This window comes from Heteronotia binoei, chromosome 8, assembly GCF_032191835.1.
Source record: "Heteronotia binoei isolate CCM8104 ecotype False Entrance Well chromosome 8, APGP_CSIRO_Hbin_v1, whole genome shotgun sequence".
Taxonomy (NCBI): Eukaryota; Metazoa; Chordata; class Lepidosauria; order Squamata; family Gekkonidae; genus Heteronotia; species Heteronotia binoei.
In genome coordinates, this window is record NC_083230.1 from 75775599 (window position 1) to 75794117 (window position 18519).

At 42.6% G+C, this 18519-nt stretch overlaps 1 protein-coding gene across 1 annotated transcript in view; it reads right to left on the reverse strand.

Annotated features, from left to right (window-relative positions):
* The window catches only part of AGBL3 (AGBL carboxypeptidase 3), a 56717-nt gene that overhangs the window by 34560 nt on the left and 3638 nt on the right, over positions 1-18519 (reverse strand). Inside the window, exons 3-4 of the mRNA XM_060245274.1 lie at positions 10295-10355; positions 8568-8750 (exon numbers count right to left, since the gene is read on the reverse strand). Coding sequence (XP_060101257.1) covers positions 8568-8750; positions 10295-10355 — 244 coding nt within the window. The remainder of the gene's footprint in view (positions 1-8567; positions 8751-10294; positions 10356-18519) is intronic.

Sequence of the window (18519 nt, forward strand, 5' to 3'; positions counted from 1 at the left end):
AGAGAATCTGTTCTAAAAACTATTTTGGTTGACTCTTTCTGAAATGTTCATAGTCAGCAACACTGCTATTATTAACAGATCGCTGAACCTGAGAACTCACTGCTATACAAGATGGAAGTTTCTTTTTCCACTGTGCTGTTGATGCGAGACAGTATTAACTGTAAATGGAAAACTTAAAGAAGCATGAATGGACTTAATAGAGGAGATTTTTGTTGCTTCTCCCTACTTGTGCCTCCCCAAGCTTCTCTAAAGGGTACTGGGAATACTAAGGAAAGTTGAGGGTGGCAAGCGGGCTCAGGGTGGGTTCCGTGATAAAATTCACAATATTAAAAACAAATCGACAATTTAAAAAACAAATCGAAAAGTTGCAGTCAGAGCAAGTCACTAGCAGAAATCCCACCTCTCAGTTTCTTGCACCAACTGCAGAAGAATTTGCCCATTCCCTGCCATTCCTGGTTGGTCCACATACCTTCAGAAAGTGCTTTTTGAAGGGCATAGCAGCTGCTGTGAAAAGGGAAAGCTAACGAATACCATTTGCACTGAACTTGTTGTACCTGGGATTACTTAGGATCTAGCACATAAGATTTCAGTCTTTTATGTAAACCAACCCATGATACTGAAATCAGCTTTAAAACTGCAAGAGTGAAAGCCAAAGGTCGAGGGGTGGAGGACAAATAAAGGCAGGAAGGAAAGAAGAAATCAGGAAACAGAGAAAGGCTATAGGGTCTTTCAGAGAAGGAATAGTGGAGGAAGGGAGTATCTCATTTCTCCCTCCTCCATACTTTCTTCTTTCCCTTCCTCTGTCACGAAAAATTGGGGCTGAGCTGCACAATGCCAGCTGGGCTAGGCCTAGTAGCATGGTGGAAAAGCTGCAAGGACTTGCAGGGGCACCTAACTTTCCCCTATATCACCCTCCTCACAATAGTTCATCTTTTCTTCCTTCTGGCAGACCCCACATCCTCACCTTTCCCTGTTTCTTTCTCTCCTTCCCACCACCAACCTTTTAACAGCCAGCCACCTTCAGCTATATTTATTATTTACTTCATTTCATTTATTTATTTTATTCAATTTGTATCCTGCCCTCTCCACAAGTGGGCTCAGGGTGGGTTCCACCATAAAATTCACAACATTAAAAACAAATTGACAAGTTAAAATACATCTAAAATCCGAAAGCTGATAAAAACTACACCCCACCCTTTCTTCACAATGAAGACTCTTCGCAGCTTACATCATTCTTCTCTCCTCCATTGTATCCTCACAGAAACCCTGTGAGGTAGGTGTGACTCATGCAAGTTCTCCAAGTAAGCTCCTAAAGCAGAATGGGGATTCAAATTGCTTCTCCCAGATCTTAGTCTGAAACTCTAACTACTACACCATACTGGCTTCCATGGGATGATTGCTATTTAGGGTTCCCAGCCCAGGTGGGCGTGGGGGAACCCTCAATTTCATGGATTCCTGCCCACCACCACCCAGATGGCCAGAGGGGGGAAGCCCTGCCCTCAACAGCCATGATCCAGTGCAATGTCACCAACATGACAACATAATGCAGAAGTGACATAATTACACCAGGGAAGTCGCACAGTGATGCTCTGGTATTTTGGGAGTTCTGCCCCAATGCCAGATTGTCATCACGCAATGTCCCCAGCATGATGATGTCACTTCCACATGATGTCATCACATTGGGGACGTCACTTACCGCAATGTCACCCTGCCCTGCCCACTCCCAGAAAGATCCATCTAATTCCCCCGCTAGAGAGCAGATAAGAGCTGGTAACCCTACTGCTATTGAACAGTGGCAAGTAGCTGACCTTGGGTGATTCATGCCAGTCAAGTGGCAGGAGTTGCTTTATGGTTGCTGCCAGGGCTGGCCCCAATGGGTCTTCCCTCAAAGGACAAAACAACCCCCAAAAAGGCCCTTCCCTTCCCTGCCTTTTACTGACAGAAATCAAGGCTTGAAGGCTAGCATTATGGTAGTGGTTGGCTAGCAATCCCCATAGCAGCCACTGAGATCTTCTTATTTAAAAATAAAGGTGCTGCTACGGTTATTGCGAGCTGGGAGCAATTTAAGATTTCCGATTTGTCCACAAACCTAGGGCTTTTTTCAGGTTTGTAAAAAGATTTGTCTTGTCTGTTCAAATAGGGTTATCAACCTCCAGATGGTATTTGGAGTTCTCCTGGAAATGTAACTGATGTCCTGATCAGTTTCCCTGGAGGAAACTATAGTTTCAGAAGCAGCCTCTAGGGCTTCACTCAGTAGCTCTGCTGTGTGATTGAGAAAGCCTGGCAAAGCAAGCTCTCCCCACCTTCCTCTTCAAGTGAGGAGCCTCAGCCAATGGAGAAAATAGAGACTTTGCTCTGTAGCTTCCGTGCAATAGAACAAGCTTGGCAAAGCAAGCTGTGACACAAAGAAAGCAAGAGAGCGGGAGAAGAAAGCAGACTTGCTAATGGGCTTGATAGGAACCCTCCAGGGGTCTCATCTGGCCTCCAGATTGCATGTTTGACATCTCTGCTCTAGGGCATCAAGTCCTCACTGAGCTCTTTCTCCTCTCCAAACACTACTTTCCCCAGGCACTGTTCTCAGATCTCAGGATTTTCCCAAACTGGATTTGACAACCCTATTTCAGTATTAAGATAAAATATATCAACTTGGTTATTCAATATATCATGATAGTAGAACTACTCTGGCTGCTAATTTGATTCCAGTCACAGTATCTTAAGTGTAGGACCAGATGATTTGGAGGAGAGCCATTTCCCATATCAGCTAGCTGGCCAATTAAAGATCAGCAACTCAAGTCCAATTATCTGTGCCCTCACATTCTTAAGTAAGGTGGGTGGTGTCTACAGAGAGAGCCTTTTCTGTGGTGTCTTCTGTAGAATAACCCTTCAGAATTTTGCATGGCACCTTTCAAGGTCCATGTAGTTGAGTATCTTTTAGGCTCCTTTTTATTTGCCCTAGCTATTTGTTAGTATTGTTGGTTAATATGGTGCTGGAGAATCTCAGTGAAAAAAAATTCAAGGGCAGAAGCTGTTTTATATTCCTGTTGTATTATTTTAAAACAAGCAGAGTGCTTTTGCCAGAAGGTGTCACCATGGGACCATACCTCAGGAAAAAGACAAGAACCTATATACAATTTTTTGTGGAATTTTAAGATTCAACATAAAATAATATGCAGTTTCCCCAAAGCAGTCCTTGTCTTTGTAGACTGAAAATCTGATCTCTTCATATGGAAGTCTGTAAGGGACAAGACTCTCTCTTTTTTACATACTCTCATTGCACTCTTGTTTCACTTTATAGTAGGCATTCTTAATTGTCCTGTTAGAAATTCTCAAAGCATCTTCACAATTTGCTTGTAATTTAACAAGTTGGGGAAGAAAAAATCAAAATAAACAATTGGCAAATTCTCCTTTAAAATCTCTTCCTGCAGAATACTCTAAGCCAGTGCTCTCCCACATTTTGGCACCAGGGACCGGTTTTGTGGAAGACAATTTTTCCAGGGACGGGGGTGGGGCAATGGTTTCAGGATGATACAATTGTGCACTTTATTTCTATTAGTTTGGTGTGGTAGTTAAGTGTGCAGACTCTTATCTAGGAAAAAAGGGTTTGATTTCCCACTCCTCCACTTGCAGCTGCTGGAATGGCCTTGGGTCAGCCATAGCTCTCGCAGGAGTTGTCTTTGAAAGGGCAACTTCTGGGAGAGCTCTCTCAGCCCCATCCACCTCACAGTGTATCTGTTGTGGGGGAGGAAGGTAAAGAAGATTGTGAGCCACTTTGAGACTCTGACATTTGGAGTAGAGGGCAGGATATAAATCCAATGTCTTATTATAATAATAACTATTATTAGGGTTTGTAGAATCTTTCGGGATCAAGTGTCGTGTTCTACTGGAGAAAGTTTTCCTTCCAGACGTTTCGTTCTCAGCTGTCACTCAATGCACAGCAGCCAAGAAGGTCTGAGTGCCTGCTCCGGCTGCAACGCCACTGAGGATGTTCTCCGCAGCTGAGAACGAAACGTCTGGAAGGAAAACTTTCTCCAGTAGAACACGGCACTTGATCCCGAAAGATTCTACAAACCCTAATGATGTTACCAGCCGTGAAAACCTGAAATCTTTGATAACTATTATTGCTACATTGTAATCAATGGGCGTTTTCGCACTGACCTTCAAGTGGTGCGACCACCCTCCTCACGCCGGCGGATCTGCAGGGATTTCGCACCAGAAGCGCCGGCGCACCCAAAAGAGCCGGTGACTTCCGTCGCGAAACCAGCTCAAACGGAAACCGCCAAGAAGCAGGAAAACGTTTGAGCTGGTTTCGCGACGGAAGTCGCCGGCTCTTTTGGGTGCGCCGGCGCTTCTGGTGCGAAATCCCTGCAGATCCGCCGGCGTGAGGAGGGTGGTCGCACCACTTGAAGGTGAGTGCGAAAATGCCCCATGTAATCTAAGCTGCAGAGTCTTGTGAGCAAAAAATTTACTTTGTGAGCTACTGCCTAAATTATTGTGCTCTGGGGCCACTTTTCCTGAGCTAAGACAAAAATGTGTGAGCTGAAGGCTAAAAATCTGTGAGCTAGCTCACACTAACTCAGCTTAGAGGGAACACTGATTGTAATATATAATGAAATAATTATACAACTCATGGCCCAGTTTTAACAAGCTACGGACTGGGACTGGTCCATGGACTGGGGGTTGGGGACCCCTGCTATAAGCCATTATTTATTATTATTGTTGTTGTTAACTTCATTTATAGTTCACCTATGGTGAGAACTATTCAGTCAATTGATGAGCAAGTTACAAAGTATGATAAAAATATTTGAATCTAACAGCAAGGGGCTGGGCAGACTGAAAGTGAAAGACTGTTCAATCAAGTGGTGAAGCACAAAATATGACAAAACAATTCCGTCCTAATTTTTAAATGTTATGCTTTTAAATACTTTTAAATTTATTAAATTATATTTATAAACATAACCTGAGAACAGCCACCAGTGTAATGGTTAGAATTTTAAACTAAGACTACAGAGATGTGGGTTAAAATCTCCACAGAGCTCTAAGAAATCAGCTGTCTTTTCTCCCTCAAATAGGCAAGAGCGGAATAGCAATTTCTGATTGACAGGAGGCTGAATCCTCTTTTCATTCCCTATGCCAGCCCCAAGGCAACCTGAGGCCACACAAGCCTGCAATTTGCATTTTATGAATGACTCAGATGCATCCTCTTTGCCTCTACTGTTTGAGCTCTTGCTAATCAAGCTTACCAGAAGGCCTCAATTTGTCAGCCTAACTTCTCAGGGGTTTTGTGAGGATAAAGTGGAGGAGGGAGTATGGGATAAAAATGTGACAGAAGGAATCTTTCCAATATTCAGAATCCTTACTTTGTCTGAAGAAAAGACTGGGCTCTTTATTCTCACTCTTAGTACACTTTTAATCCTCCAAAAAGGTTCCCCCTTCTACTTGTATTCTTATATAATCCTTTGAGGTAGGTTTATATATGTCACACAGCAGGGGACCAGAAAGGGCCTGCTACTGGCTGCCACTACTCTGTTAAGGGTCTGTATGGGAGGGCCCAGAGCACCCAACTACTAAGGTTACCAGCTCCAAGTTAAGAAATATCTGGGGACTTTGGGGGTAGAGCCAAGAGCAAGGGTGTGACAACCACGATTGAATTCCGAAGGGAGTTCTGGCAATTACATTTAAAGGGACCGCACACCTTTTAAATGCCTTTCATCCATTTGAAACATAGGATAGAGGCACCTTCTTTTGGGGCTCACATAATTGGACCCCCTTCTCCTATCCTTTTGAAATTTGGGGGGGGGGTGTTTTGAGGAGAGGCACCAGATGCTATGCTGAAAATTTGGTGCCTCTGCCTCAAAAACAGCCCCCACAGTGCCCCAGATACCCATGGATCAATTCTCCATTATACTCACGGCTGGCCCTAGACTATCTGGTGCCCTAGGCAAGGCTAACTTCTCGCGACCCCCCCCACTGACAACCAATTTTCAAGAACAGATGAATTGTCATCATGACTTCCAGGGGGCGTGCACACACACACACACACACAAAACCACAGAGGACCAGGAGATATCCAGCTATTACAATTGCTCTCCAGGCAACAGAGATCAGTTCCTCTGGAGAAAATGGCTGCTTTGGAGGGGGCCTCTATGGCATTGGACCTGGTTAAAAGTCCTCACCAAGGCCAACCTTCTCCAAGCTCCAGCCCTCACATCTCCAGGTATTTCTCCACCTAGACCTGGCAGGGACTCCTAGCTAGTGCTCAGCAATGAATTTTTTCAAACAAAAAGTTAGATGGGTAATGCCTTATTTGGTGCCCCCACAGGGCTGGCACCCTAGGCAAATGCCTAATTTGCCTAGTGAAAGGGCCAGCCCTGATAACGCAGGCACTGGAAGTAAGGGCAAGTACAAGGCTTAAGGCCTCCTTTCTTAAATCCCCCCCTCCCACTCACACACCTTGACTTAAGCAAAGTAAATAATTATTATAAGAATAAACACAGTTTTGTATACAGGGTATGGTGCTCCCCACCCCCCAAGTACTTTCCCTTCCCAAACCAGAGGGCCTCTCTCCTCCTCATCCAACAGAAGTCAGCTTCAGTTCAAGGGCAGGTGGTCTGGGGGCTAACCTCCAGAAAAACAGTCAGTTCCAAAAAACAGAGGGCCCACACCAGACAAAAATCTCTTCAGCAGAGGCCTCAGCACTTCAGTCCTTGGAGAGCCCCAAACGACTAGGACTCTGCTCCTCTCACTACCCAGTTGTCTTTTCTTCTAGTCACTCCTACATACACTCCTCCCAATATGCAAATGAAGTGCTTTCACTTCTCTCCCCAACAGCATATATCCCCAAAGCTCTACAATACTCTATGGGAATTGGTCTCCGTATGGTATAATGGAACGCCCAGCAGCCATTCCTTTCCCCCCACTTTCTGATGACCCTGAAGTGGGAGCCCCACCTCCAAATTGGGGGATCACCTGCCCCTAGCTGGGGATTGGCAACCATACCAACCACCATTGTCCCTTCCTTTTTAGCAAAACCTTTTGTGACCAAGGAGACATGAAATCCCAGGCAGTTAAACAACAACAACATTTTATTTACAGTATTCAGACAATAAGTGGGTAATAAAAAAACTTTAAGTGCAACATTGAAATATATATACAGTAAAGTTTGGTGGTGTAAATAAAAACCTTGACACGTCTGACTAGATGTTTCCTTTCTATAACTCCTAAATTCATCCTCGAGTGAGGTATCTCTATGCAGCTGCCTTTGAAGAGGGACCCCTGAATAATTAATGAATACTCCTATAGAAATAAATGAAAATATGTTTTATGCCTTCAAAAAGAGAATGTCTGACGCAATGTTTGAAGCAGCTGTAATTTGTCAGAACCAGACAGCCTTCAATGGGTGTGAATACACAGTTGTGTATTGATAACAGACAGGCGTCTCTGAGAAGCTCCTTGTTCAAGCTGATAAGCAGAGGGACAGAACGAATGGAAAAGTACTAGAAGGAAAGTAAGGGGGTGGGGAAATGTTGAATCAGATAATTTGTAAGCGCCGGCCTGCAAGCTTGCATTGTGCTTAAAAAGACGGTCTGAGGACCAGAGAGGGGGGTTCAGTATTTTTGGAGCATTGCTGCTCAACTGGACCCTGCTAATGGTACCAATAGTAAATACTTTGTTTCATACCAGAAGTGTGCGGCTCCGTTATTTTCCTGCTACACCTTCTTTCCAGAGAGAACCCTTCTCCCTACAGCCTTTTCCAGAGAGAACACACCCTGTATGTGTCCTAACCGTTTATGCTTTTCTCCCAGGTCCCACCCCTCCTTGGCCAGTTTTTCTCTCAAAACTTCACCCAATCAGAGGGACAGAAGGGATCCTAGGAGATGTAAACCCTCTAGCAACTCCCTGCCCTCTAGGCTGCACTAGGCCTCAGATCATGACAGTAGGTTAGGCAAATTACAGGGCAATTTGAACTCCAGTTTTCCAGTTTATAATCCAACACTGGTTCTATTAGATTTTAATAAGTAAGCAGAAAACTAACAGCACACTTAATTTGATGTCGTGGCCAGTTTAGTGTAGCAGTTAAGTGTGCAGACTCTAATTTGGGAGAACCGGGTTTGGGAGAATCCACTCCTCTACATGCACTTGTTGAATGATGAGTCAATCACAGTTCCTGAAAGAGCTGCTCTTTCAAGAGCAGTTCTCTAAAGAGCTCTCTCATCCCTACCTACATCACAGGGTATCTGTTGTGGGGGGAGGAAAGGAAAAGAGATTGTAAATCACTCTGAGGCTCCTAGTGAAGGGTGGGATTGAAATCCAATCTTTTTTTCTTGTTGTTTATTTTTGTGGTTATTAAAGATAGAGTTTGTTTCTAACAATTAAGATAACCCAGTTCTTACTTCAGTATCTAAAAATCATCTTGAAAAATGTAAATTTCTTTCAGTGCTACTAATTAATAATTTGATTAAAAATAAGATAATTAACCAAGGAAATATTCATTTACAGTTTGCTGCACCACTGAGTGAGATAAAGATAAAACACTTTGCAGTAGAAATTATTAGTAATGTATTATTTACCAATATGCTCTATCTTCTTTCTGATAACTTCATACTGATGGGGCCAGCGTACTAGATGCAGGTGTCCTGCAGAAGATAACCCATACAGATCACGAGGTTCACGAAGCCGTGGCACCCATCTTCCTGAGTCATATTCCAATAAAATCTGTGTGGTTCGTGGCAAAATGTGATCACAAAAGGAATCTGTGGCATAAAGGGACAAAAAAAAGGCCATTGATCTCTTGTTCTCAGGAGTTTGTTAAAATAAAAAGGTAAAGGTGGTCCCCAGTGCAAGCACCAGTTGTTTCTGACTCTGGGGTGATGTCGTATCATGACATTTTCATGGCAGACTTTTTACGGGGTGGTTTGCCATTGCCTTCCCCAGTCATCTTCACTTTCCCCCCAGCAAGCTGTGTACTCATTTTACCAACCTCGGAAGGATGGAAGGCTGAATCAACCTTAAGCCAGCTACCTGAACCCAGCTTACGCCGGGATCAAACTCAGGTCATGAGAAGCTTGGACTGCAGTACTGCAGCTTACCACTCTGTACCACGGGACTCTCTTGTTAAACTACACAGCTAATTTATCTGATACAACTGAAAATAATAACGCCATTTATAATCTTTTCTGGTTCTTCTATAAAATTGTTACAAACATGGCACATTATTTGGATAAACAGAATTAGTGCCTAATATGCCAGAGTAATATTTCTATCACCCTGAAGTGCCACAAAGTTATGTTAATGAAGCAAACGCAGAATTAGCTTTCAAAAAGCTTGATCTTTGACAAAATTAATCTTTTTTCATTTCTATAAGCTCTTTTAGGGCATTTCAGACAAGCATTTTTCAGGTTTACAGCCACAGACTTTCTGCAGATTAACTCTGCCCATCAGATTCAATCAGCCAGATGTATGAACAAAGGGACTCTTTACACTAATATGTATCCTGATATCATGCAACAGAAAGGAAATCCCCCTGCTGGTTTTGATGGCATAATATCCTCATGTATAATGCTGAACATAAAACTGTCTTTGTCATGTTCTAGCTACATGTAAATTAAATCCAATAATGTATGGTTGTGAGAGCTGGACCATAAGGGAGGCTGAGCACAGAAGAATAGATGCTTTTGAGATGTGGTGCTGGAGAAGAATCTTGAGAGTCTCTTAGACGGCAAGATCTTATCAGTCAGTCCTAAGGGAAATCAACCCAGATTGTTCTCTGGAAGGTCAGATGCTGAAGCTGAAACTCAAATACTTTGGCCACCGAATAAGAAGGGAGCACTCACTGAAGAAGATCCTGATGCTGGGAAAGACAGAAGGCAAAAGAAGAAGGGGACGGTATATACTGCGACGGTAGCACCTTTATACTGTTTTTAGATTAATGATTTTAATGTTAACTTATATATTGTATAATTTATATTGTTCTGTTTATTGACTGTATTATCTTGTTTTATTGTATACCATGATATTTTATATCATGCCTTGTAAGCCGCCCTGAGCCTGCTTCAGCGGGGAGGGCGGGGTATAAATAAAAACTTATTATTATTATTAAAAGATGAGATGGCTGGACAGCATTACTGATGTAACAAACACGAATCTGAGCAGATTTCGGAGGATGGTGGAAGACAGGAGGCCTGAAGTGACCTTGGCCATGGGGTCGCAAAGAGTCGGACTCAACTGTGCGATTGAACAACAACAACAAATATGCATTTCAATTCACTATTATGACAAAGAACAAAAATATTTAGACCTGCAAAAAATGTGCACTGTTCAAGCTCTTCTGTTAAACATGGGTCAAAGGGATCCTCATCCTGAAATAAAGTGAAACAAAATAGAAAATAACATCACTTGTACTGCTTGCAAACTGAAAGCAAAGACAATGTAATCAAATACATCATGGAACAATAACAGTGAGCACTATGATTTTAAAACAATGTAGTTTTGTGAAAGACTGAAGTCAAAACACCTTTGCTACTGGTAGGTTAAGCTACTGTAACCAAGCCATGTACAGATCTTCTCCCTCTCTTTCCCTATCCCTATCCATTCTTGGTTTTGCCCTTGCTTCAAACCCAGTTCCCCAATGTCCTCACTGTCGCCCTCTTGCTCTTCTTTTCCTCAGTTCTCCAGCCCTTAATCTCTCCTCCTCCTATTCCCCAGTGGAGCCCAGCTACACTTTGTCTCGCCCCTGCACCTACAGTTCTCCTTCCCCACATCACCTGCTGCTTCTTTCTTGGAGACACTGCACACATATTTACAAGCAGGCTGTATTTAGACAACAAATGGTAGCTAGACCCAACTTAATGGGCCTGCTCCCACTAGGCATTAGTTGATTGTTCATTCCTCAGTCTGTTTGATTTGCATTTACTGACTGATGTAATTTATTCACTTTTAGTATATTTCCGGATCTTGGTGTATTTTACTGTGCTGTCTTTGGATCAGCTTTCCTTTCTCACTTTTCCTTCAGTTTACCTATATTAAATAGAGATCAAATACAGTTCAACATTGTCTTTTTCTTCTCTTCCGCTCCCTCATAGTTTAACCAGAAATACTGCCCCCAAGATTTCATCTGTTTATATAAATGTTACAGGATTTCTGGAGTGAGGGTTTGGGATCTCCACAGGTGTGCTGTTTACACATGTACACCCTGAAATAGTTTGGTTTAACACAGCCTCTGTATCTGCCTTACCCTCTGTGTTGCCAGAGGGCTTTTTAAAAAATCTGCAATTACTAAATCACTGTATTAAATCACATAAATGATTGTTATAGCAATCGTTTGCAGTTTTTTTAAAAAAAGGTTAAACTATATCCCTCTTCATCTCTGCAATGAAAAGGGCTGCAGGGGCATCAAATGTGTGGCCTGGGGGTCGGATCAGGCCCCAGAGGGTTCCTATCAGGCCCATTAGCAAGTCTGCTTTCTTCTCCCTCTCTTGCTTCCTTCTGTGTCACAGCTTGCTTTGCCAAGCTTGCTCAATGGCACAGGAGCTACAGAGTAACGCCTCAATTTTCTCCATTGGCTGAGGCTCCTCACCTGAAGAGGAAGGGGAGGGGGGAGAGCTTGCTTTGCCAGGCTTTCTCAATCGCACAGCAGAGCTACTGAGCAAAGCCTCTCTTCCTTCAATTGGCTGAGGCTCCATCCCCTCATCCTCCCCTGGGGAGGGAGGGGAAGAGCCAGAGCTTCCTTTGTCCAGTTCCCTCAATCACACAGGAAATATACAAAATCTTTAACTGTGTTTGTCTGTGTCCTTTATAAAGTTTATATCTCCAGTATCTGGCATTACATTTTATGACACATATGGCCCGGCCCAACAAGGTTTCATTTACCTATGTCAGATCTGGCCCTCATAACAAATGAGTTTGACACCCCTAGGCTAGAGACTTTTTTTAGAAAGGAAAGCTGAGAACTAGTAAATCATGGCACTAGATTCTTATAGCAATCTAGCAATTACTGTTTTTTTAAGAAGCTGGAAAAAACCTGATGAGAGAGAAAATGGTGGCTTTGGGAGGTTAATGCAAAGAAAGTTCAGGGGAAACTGCTGCAAGGATGCTCTGCTGCACACAGAACTATCACTACATGGAAGCAGAATCTGTCTTTTCTAGAAACAGCTATTTCTTCTCAAACTGCCATTTCTTCACACACAGAAACATTCCTGCCCTTTCTCTTCATTTGGGAAGGGGTAGTTGTCTCCTTTAAGTCCTATGCTTACACTAAAAACCCACAGAGGAGATATCTATGTGTGTTAAGAAGAATTAACCTTCCCTTGATTATCAGCTTTGGCTCTCAGAGGCATGCCACTTTAGACTAAACCTTCGGGATAAAACCATTCACTGTAAGTTCATAACAATGCTTTGCCACTACTTAGGGTTTAGTTGAAATGTTGATGGATTAAGTGATGGATTGCATTCATATGTAAAAAAGAAAATACTAAATTTCTTATATGCTGGACAAACTTGAAATGTTCCCCATTGTTGAACTTCTTCAATCAATAAAGATAAGAGTCAGTTTTGTGGGTGATCTTGGGCCAGTCACAGTTCTCTTAGCCCAAACAAATAAACCTAACTTGCCACAGAAAGAGACAGGGGTGTCAAATTCATTTGTTATGAGGGCCGGATCTGACATAAATGAGACCTTGTTGGGCTGGGCCATGTTGGGTTGGCCAAGCCATGTCAGGCTGGGCCATGTGTATACCTATTTAAGATAAGATAGCAGACATATACATTTTATAAAGAACACAGACAAACACAAATATATATATTTTAAAAAACTTAAAACATACTTAAATTGTTAGCACTCATTGGTCTTAAAGGTGCTTTCTTTGTATTTCTCCCATGGTATTCAGGGAACTGGGCAAAGGAAGCTCTGGCACTTTCCTTCCTTCCACCGGGGACTGGGGGGGGGGAGCCTCAGCCAATAGAAGGAAGAGAGGCTAGGCTCAGTAGCTCTGCTGTACATTTGAGAGAGCCTGGCAAAGCAAGCTATTCCTCCCCCCTTCCTTCCCAAGAGAGGAGCCTCAGCCAATGGAGAAAATAGAGACTTTGCTCTGTAGCTCCTGTGCGACTGAGTAAGCCATGCAAAGCAAGCTGTTATGCAGAAGGAAGCATATAGGGAGAAGGAAGCAGATGACAGCCAGTTGCTCGGGGGCCTGATAGGAGCCCTCTGGGGGCCTGGTTCAGCCCCTGAACAGCATGTCTGACACCCCTAAGTTAGAGTTTCAAGTTGCCAAACCATCTTTGGATCTCCTGGCTATATTACACCCACTGCCATACGATAATTATTAATTATTATAAATCAATAAAGATTCCTCACAACAGTCTAACTTCCAAGCTGCTTTCACAGCAAACAGCACACATCTAGGAAATTTATCCAAACTACACCAAAGTGCAGTTGGAGGTCTTTGGAAGGTCAAGCAAGGATTATTTATGGCTTCCTGCAAACTTCACATTATAGAGATATCCAAGACAGAACTGAGGCATTAAAATAGCTCTGGAACAAACTGAGCCCAGCAGTCCCTGTTATACTCCCTGGGGGCTGCTTGACTCAGTATCTTCTTGGCTACCAATGGCCCTCTAGGGCAGCAGCACACTGGGAATGTTTCTGGAAATATAAAGAAAACATGAAGAAAAAAAACCAGAGTAAAAGAATAAACAATTCTCTACCTAAATAACTCCTTTCTCAAATTGTGATTTGTCAGCAATTTAGTAATAGGTCTGTGTTCAACAAACTAAGCAAGTTTTCTTTCTTCTTTATAGAGTCCTCTAATATATCTAAAAGGCAAAGGTAGTCTCCTGTGCAAGCACTAGTCATTTCCAACTCTGGGGTGACATCGCATCACGATGTTTTCACTGCAGACTTTTAACAGAGTGGTTTCCCATTGCCTTCCCCAGTCATCTACACTTTACCCCCAGCAAGCTGGGTACTCATTCTACCAACCTCAGAAGAATGGAAGGCTGAGTCAACCTTGAGCCAGCTACCTGAACCCAGCTTCCGCCGGGATCAAACTCAGGTTGTGAGCAGAGCTTGGACTGCAGTACTGCAGTTTACAATATTCTAAAAGAGTCTATGAATCACATCTTAGCAAACAAATAATGACTTCCTGCTTTTTTGTTCTTACAGCAGGGGTAGGCAGAAGTCTATTAGTGAAGCACTTGCTGATTGCTGGGATTTAAGTTCTTAACTGCTGGACTAGGAGGACATGAAGGGATACAGAAAGGCATGTTAATAAGCAAGAAAGCATGTGAAGAATCATTTGACTAGTTACTCCCTAAATTAGTGGTGCAATCCAGTTTTATGCATTTAAAGCACATTGGTGGACCATGACAATTCTAGTAAACATAGCCCGTGGAAGACTAAATTTAAACCCATCTTAGACCTGAAAGATCATAAAAACCAAGTCTTGCAGGAGGTATGGTCCAGTCTGAAACTAATTACAAAGGTATGGTATATCTGTACTTTATATATCAGCCTTATCCAAGATAAAATTATTGTAGAGTGCTCTGCGTGTAGCAGATTATGACAAGAGAAAGCTTCAGAGGGTCCAGACATAAGAATGTTATTTGGGGAGGGGGGGAGAAACAATATTTTGCCAACGTCTGAATAATTTCACAGGCCACCAGTTTGTTTCAGGAATAATTATAAGTGTTAGTTTTGAACTATAAAGCCCTAATGGTTTGAGACTCATTGAACCTACCTGACTGTTAAGATCTTTCACAGAGACCTGCCTCTATGGAGCTCCATCTTTAGAGCTGATAGCTACCTGCACAAGGACTTTTTCTTGACTGTGGAATTATTTCCTCATAGTCTCTAATTTGTTTGGTTAGGCTTCTGCTGGTAGTGTTGTACACCTCCTGTTTTATTGTCCTGTCTGTTGGATGAATACTATACACCATCCTGGCAAAAACTGGGAAAACATAGACATTGCGGGAATTTCAGAAACTTGGTGGAATGAGGAGAATCAGTGGGACGTGGTGACTCCTGGATATGTTATATCGGAAGGATAGAGAGGGAAGGGTTGGAGATGGGGTGGCTCTGTATGTCAGAGAGGATATACGGTCCAGTAAGACTGAGGTCAGAGAATTAGATTCCCTTCTAGAAATGCTTTGGATCGAAATAGAGGGCCCAAAAGGAAATTTAACCATGGGAGTCTGTTATCGCCTACCAAATCAAAAGATAGAGGATGATTATGATGGAAGGATTAAAGATAGCGGTTAAACATAAAAACTGTCTCATCATAGGTGATTTTAACTACCCGCAGATTGATTGGGTCAATATGTGTTCAGGTCGAGAGAAAGAGATTGAGTTTCTAGATGCTCTCAATGACTATGCTATGGAGCAGATGGTCACAGAACCTACCAGGGGTGGGGCGATCCTGGATTTGGTCCTAAGTAATGCCCAAGACTTGGTGAGAGATGTAAAAGTGATTGCACTGCATGGGAGCAGTGACCATTTGTATAAATAGGTAGTTGCCCCAAAAGACCAGCACAACCACATTTAACTTTAAAAGGGGTAAATTATCTGAGATGAGGAGGCAAGTGAAGAGGAAACTGAAAGGAAAGGTAAATACAGTCAAAACCCTAGGGGAAGCTTGGAGGCTATTTAAAACCACAATCCTAGAAGTTCAGATAAAATATATACCACAAGTTAGGAAAGGCACAAACAGGTATAAGAAAACGCCTGCATGATTAACAAACAAAGTAATGGAAGCTGTAAAAGGTAAGAAGGACTCCTTTAAGCGGCGGAAAGCTAGTCCAAGTGAGATTAATAAAAGGGAACACAGGCTGTGGCAAATCAAATGCAAGACTGTGATCAGGCAGGCAAAAAGGGACTATGAGGAGCATATTGCAAAAAACCTAGACCAACAATAAACATTTCTTCAACTATATTAGAACCAGGAAACCAGCCAGAGGCAGTGGGGCCCTTCGATGACCAAGGGGTAAAAGGATTACTGAAGGATAGGAAAATAGCTGAGAAGCTGAATGCATTTTTTGCCTCCGTCTTCACTGTGGAAGATGAGAAGTGTTTGCCCGCTCCAGAACCACTAATTTTGGAAGGGGTGTTGAAAGACCTGAGTCAGATTGAGGTGACAAGAGAGGAGGTCTTACAAATGATTGATGAATTAAAAACTAATAAGTCACCAGGTCCAGATGGCATACATCCAAGAGTTCTGAAAGAACTCAAAGTTGAACTTGTGGATCTCCTGACAAAAATATGTAATCTTTCATTGAAATCTGCCTCCATTCCCCATCTTTAAAAAGGGTTCCAGAGGAGATCCTGGAAATTACAGGCCAGTCAGTCTGACTTCAATACTGGGAAAGTTGGTAGAAACCATTATCAAGGACAGAATGAGTAGGCTCATTGATGAACACAAGTTATTGAAGAAGACTCAGCATGGTTTCTGTAAGGGAAGATCTTGCCTCACTAACCTGTTACAGTTCTTTGAGGGGGTGAACAAACATGTGGACAAAGGGGACCCAATAGATGTTGTTTACCTTGACTTTCAGAAAGCTTTTGATAAAGTTCCTCATCAAAGGCTCCTTAGTAAGCTCGAGAGTCATGGAGTAAAAGGACAGGTCCTCTTGTGGATCAAAAACTGGCTAATTAATAGGAAGCAGAGAGTGAGTATAACTGGGCAGTCTTTGCAGTGGAGGACAGTAAGCAGTGGGGTGTTGCAGGGTTCAGTACTGGGTCTCATGCTCTTTAACTTGTTCATTAATGATTTGGAGTTGGGAGTAAGCAGTGAAGTGGCCAAGTTTGCACTAAATTGTTCAGGGTGGTGAGAACCAGAGAGTATTGTGAGGAACTCCAAAGGGATCTGTTGAGGCTGGGTGAGTGGGCGTCAACGTGGCAGATGAGGTTCAATGTGGCCAAGTGCAAAGTAATGCACATTGGGGCCAAGAATCCCAGCTACAAATACAAGTTGATGGGGGTGTGAACTGGCAGAGATTGACCAAGAGAGAAATCTTGGGGTCGTGGTAAATAACTCACTGAAAATGTCAAGACCGTGTGTAACTGCAATAAAAAAGGCCAACGCCATGCTGGGAATATTAGGAAGGGAACTGAAAACAAATCAGCCAGTATCATAATGCCCCTGTATAAATCAATGGTGCGGTCTCATTTGGAATACTGCGTACAATTCTGGTCACCACACCTCAAAAAGGATATTATAGCATTGGAAAAAGTCCAGAAAAGGGCGACTAGAATGATTAAAGGGCTGGAGCACTTTCCCTATGAAGAAAGGTTAAAACGCTTGGGGCTCTTTAGCTTGGAGAGTGCGGAGTGACATGATAGAGGTTTACAAGATTATGCATGGGATGGAGAAAGTAGAGAAAGAAGTACTTTTCTCCCTTTCTCACAACACAAGAACTCGTGGGCATTCAATGAAATTGCTGAGCAGTCAGGTTAAAACGGATAAAAGTAAGAACTTCTTCACCCAAAGAGTGATTAACATGTGGAATTCACTGCCACAGGTGGCGGCTACAAGCATAGCCAGCTTTAAGAGGGGGTTGGATAAAAATATGGAGCATAGGTCCATCAGTGGCTATTAGCCACAGTGTGTGTGTGTGTGTATACATATGTACACACACACACACACACATATTGTCCACTGTGTGACACAGAGTGTTGGACTGGATGGGCCATTGGCCTGATCCAACATGGCTTCTCTTATGTTCTTAAACATGATTTTTTTAGGCTTTATCACTATGCACATTTATTTAGGAATAAACCCTACTCTACTAAATAGGATTTAAGTTCAAATAAATGTTCTTAGACCTGGCTACATACCTCATGTAAACTGCAAGACTACTCAGAGTCTTTTCACCTCCGCATAAATACTCTAGGTCTATTACACTATTGAAAAACAAGCAATACAAAAGCAGCAGATAACTGAGAAACCAGAAAACCCAAGTCAAATGGGATATAAAATGATTAGTTTAATACTCCTTAATCTAATTTAAGAAGGCATTTTGCCTAGCAGAATGGTAGGTGTACTCCCCATTGCATTTTTAGTGGGAAAAAAACAGTATTCCATTTTATACATACGTTTTGATTTAAGATGTTATTAATTTATTTATTACATTTTAATCCCAATTTACCACCAAGGAACTCAGGGAAATATAAATGATTATTTCCTCTTTCTTTTTATCCTAACAACTCTGGGACACGTTAGGCCAAGAAAGAATGACTGGTGCAAAGTCACCCCGTGGGTTTCATGGTAGAGGGGACAGTCCCACATTCTAATCACCACTGTGTCCTGGTATCCCAGAAAATAGGATCCTTCTTGAAAAGTCTTATGGGCTAAACCAATGAAGTTTGGATCTTCAATGGTAAGAATGTAAGAAGAGTGCTTTAGGTTCAGTTCAGAGGTCCATGTAGTCCAGCATCCTGTTTTCTGCAATGGTCTGCTAGGCACTTCTAAAGATCACAGCAGGGGCGCAAACCTCTCCTTATTGCTGCTCCCACCCCCGTTGGCATTCAAAGGG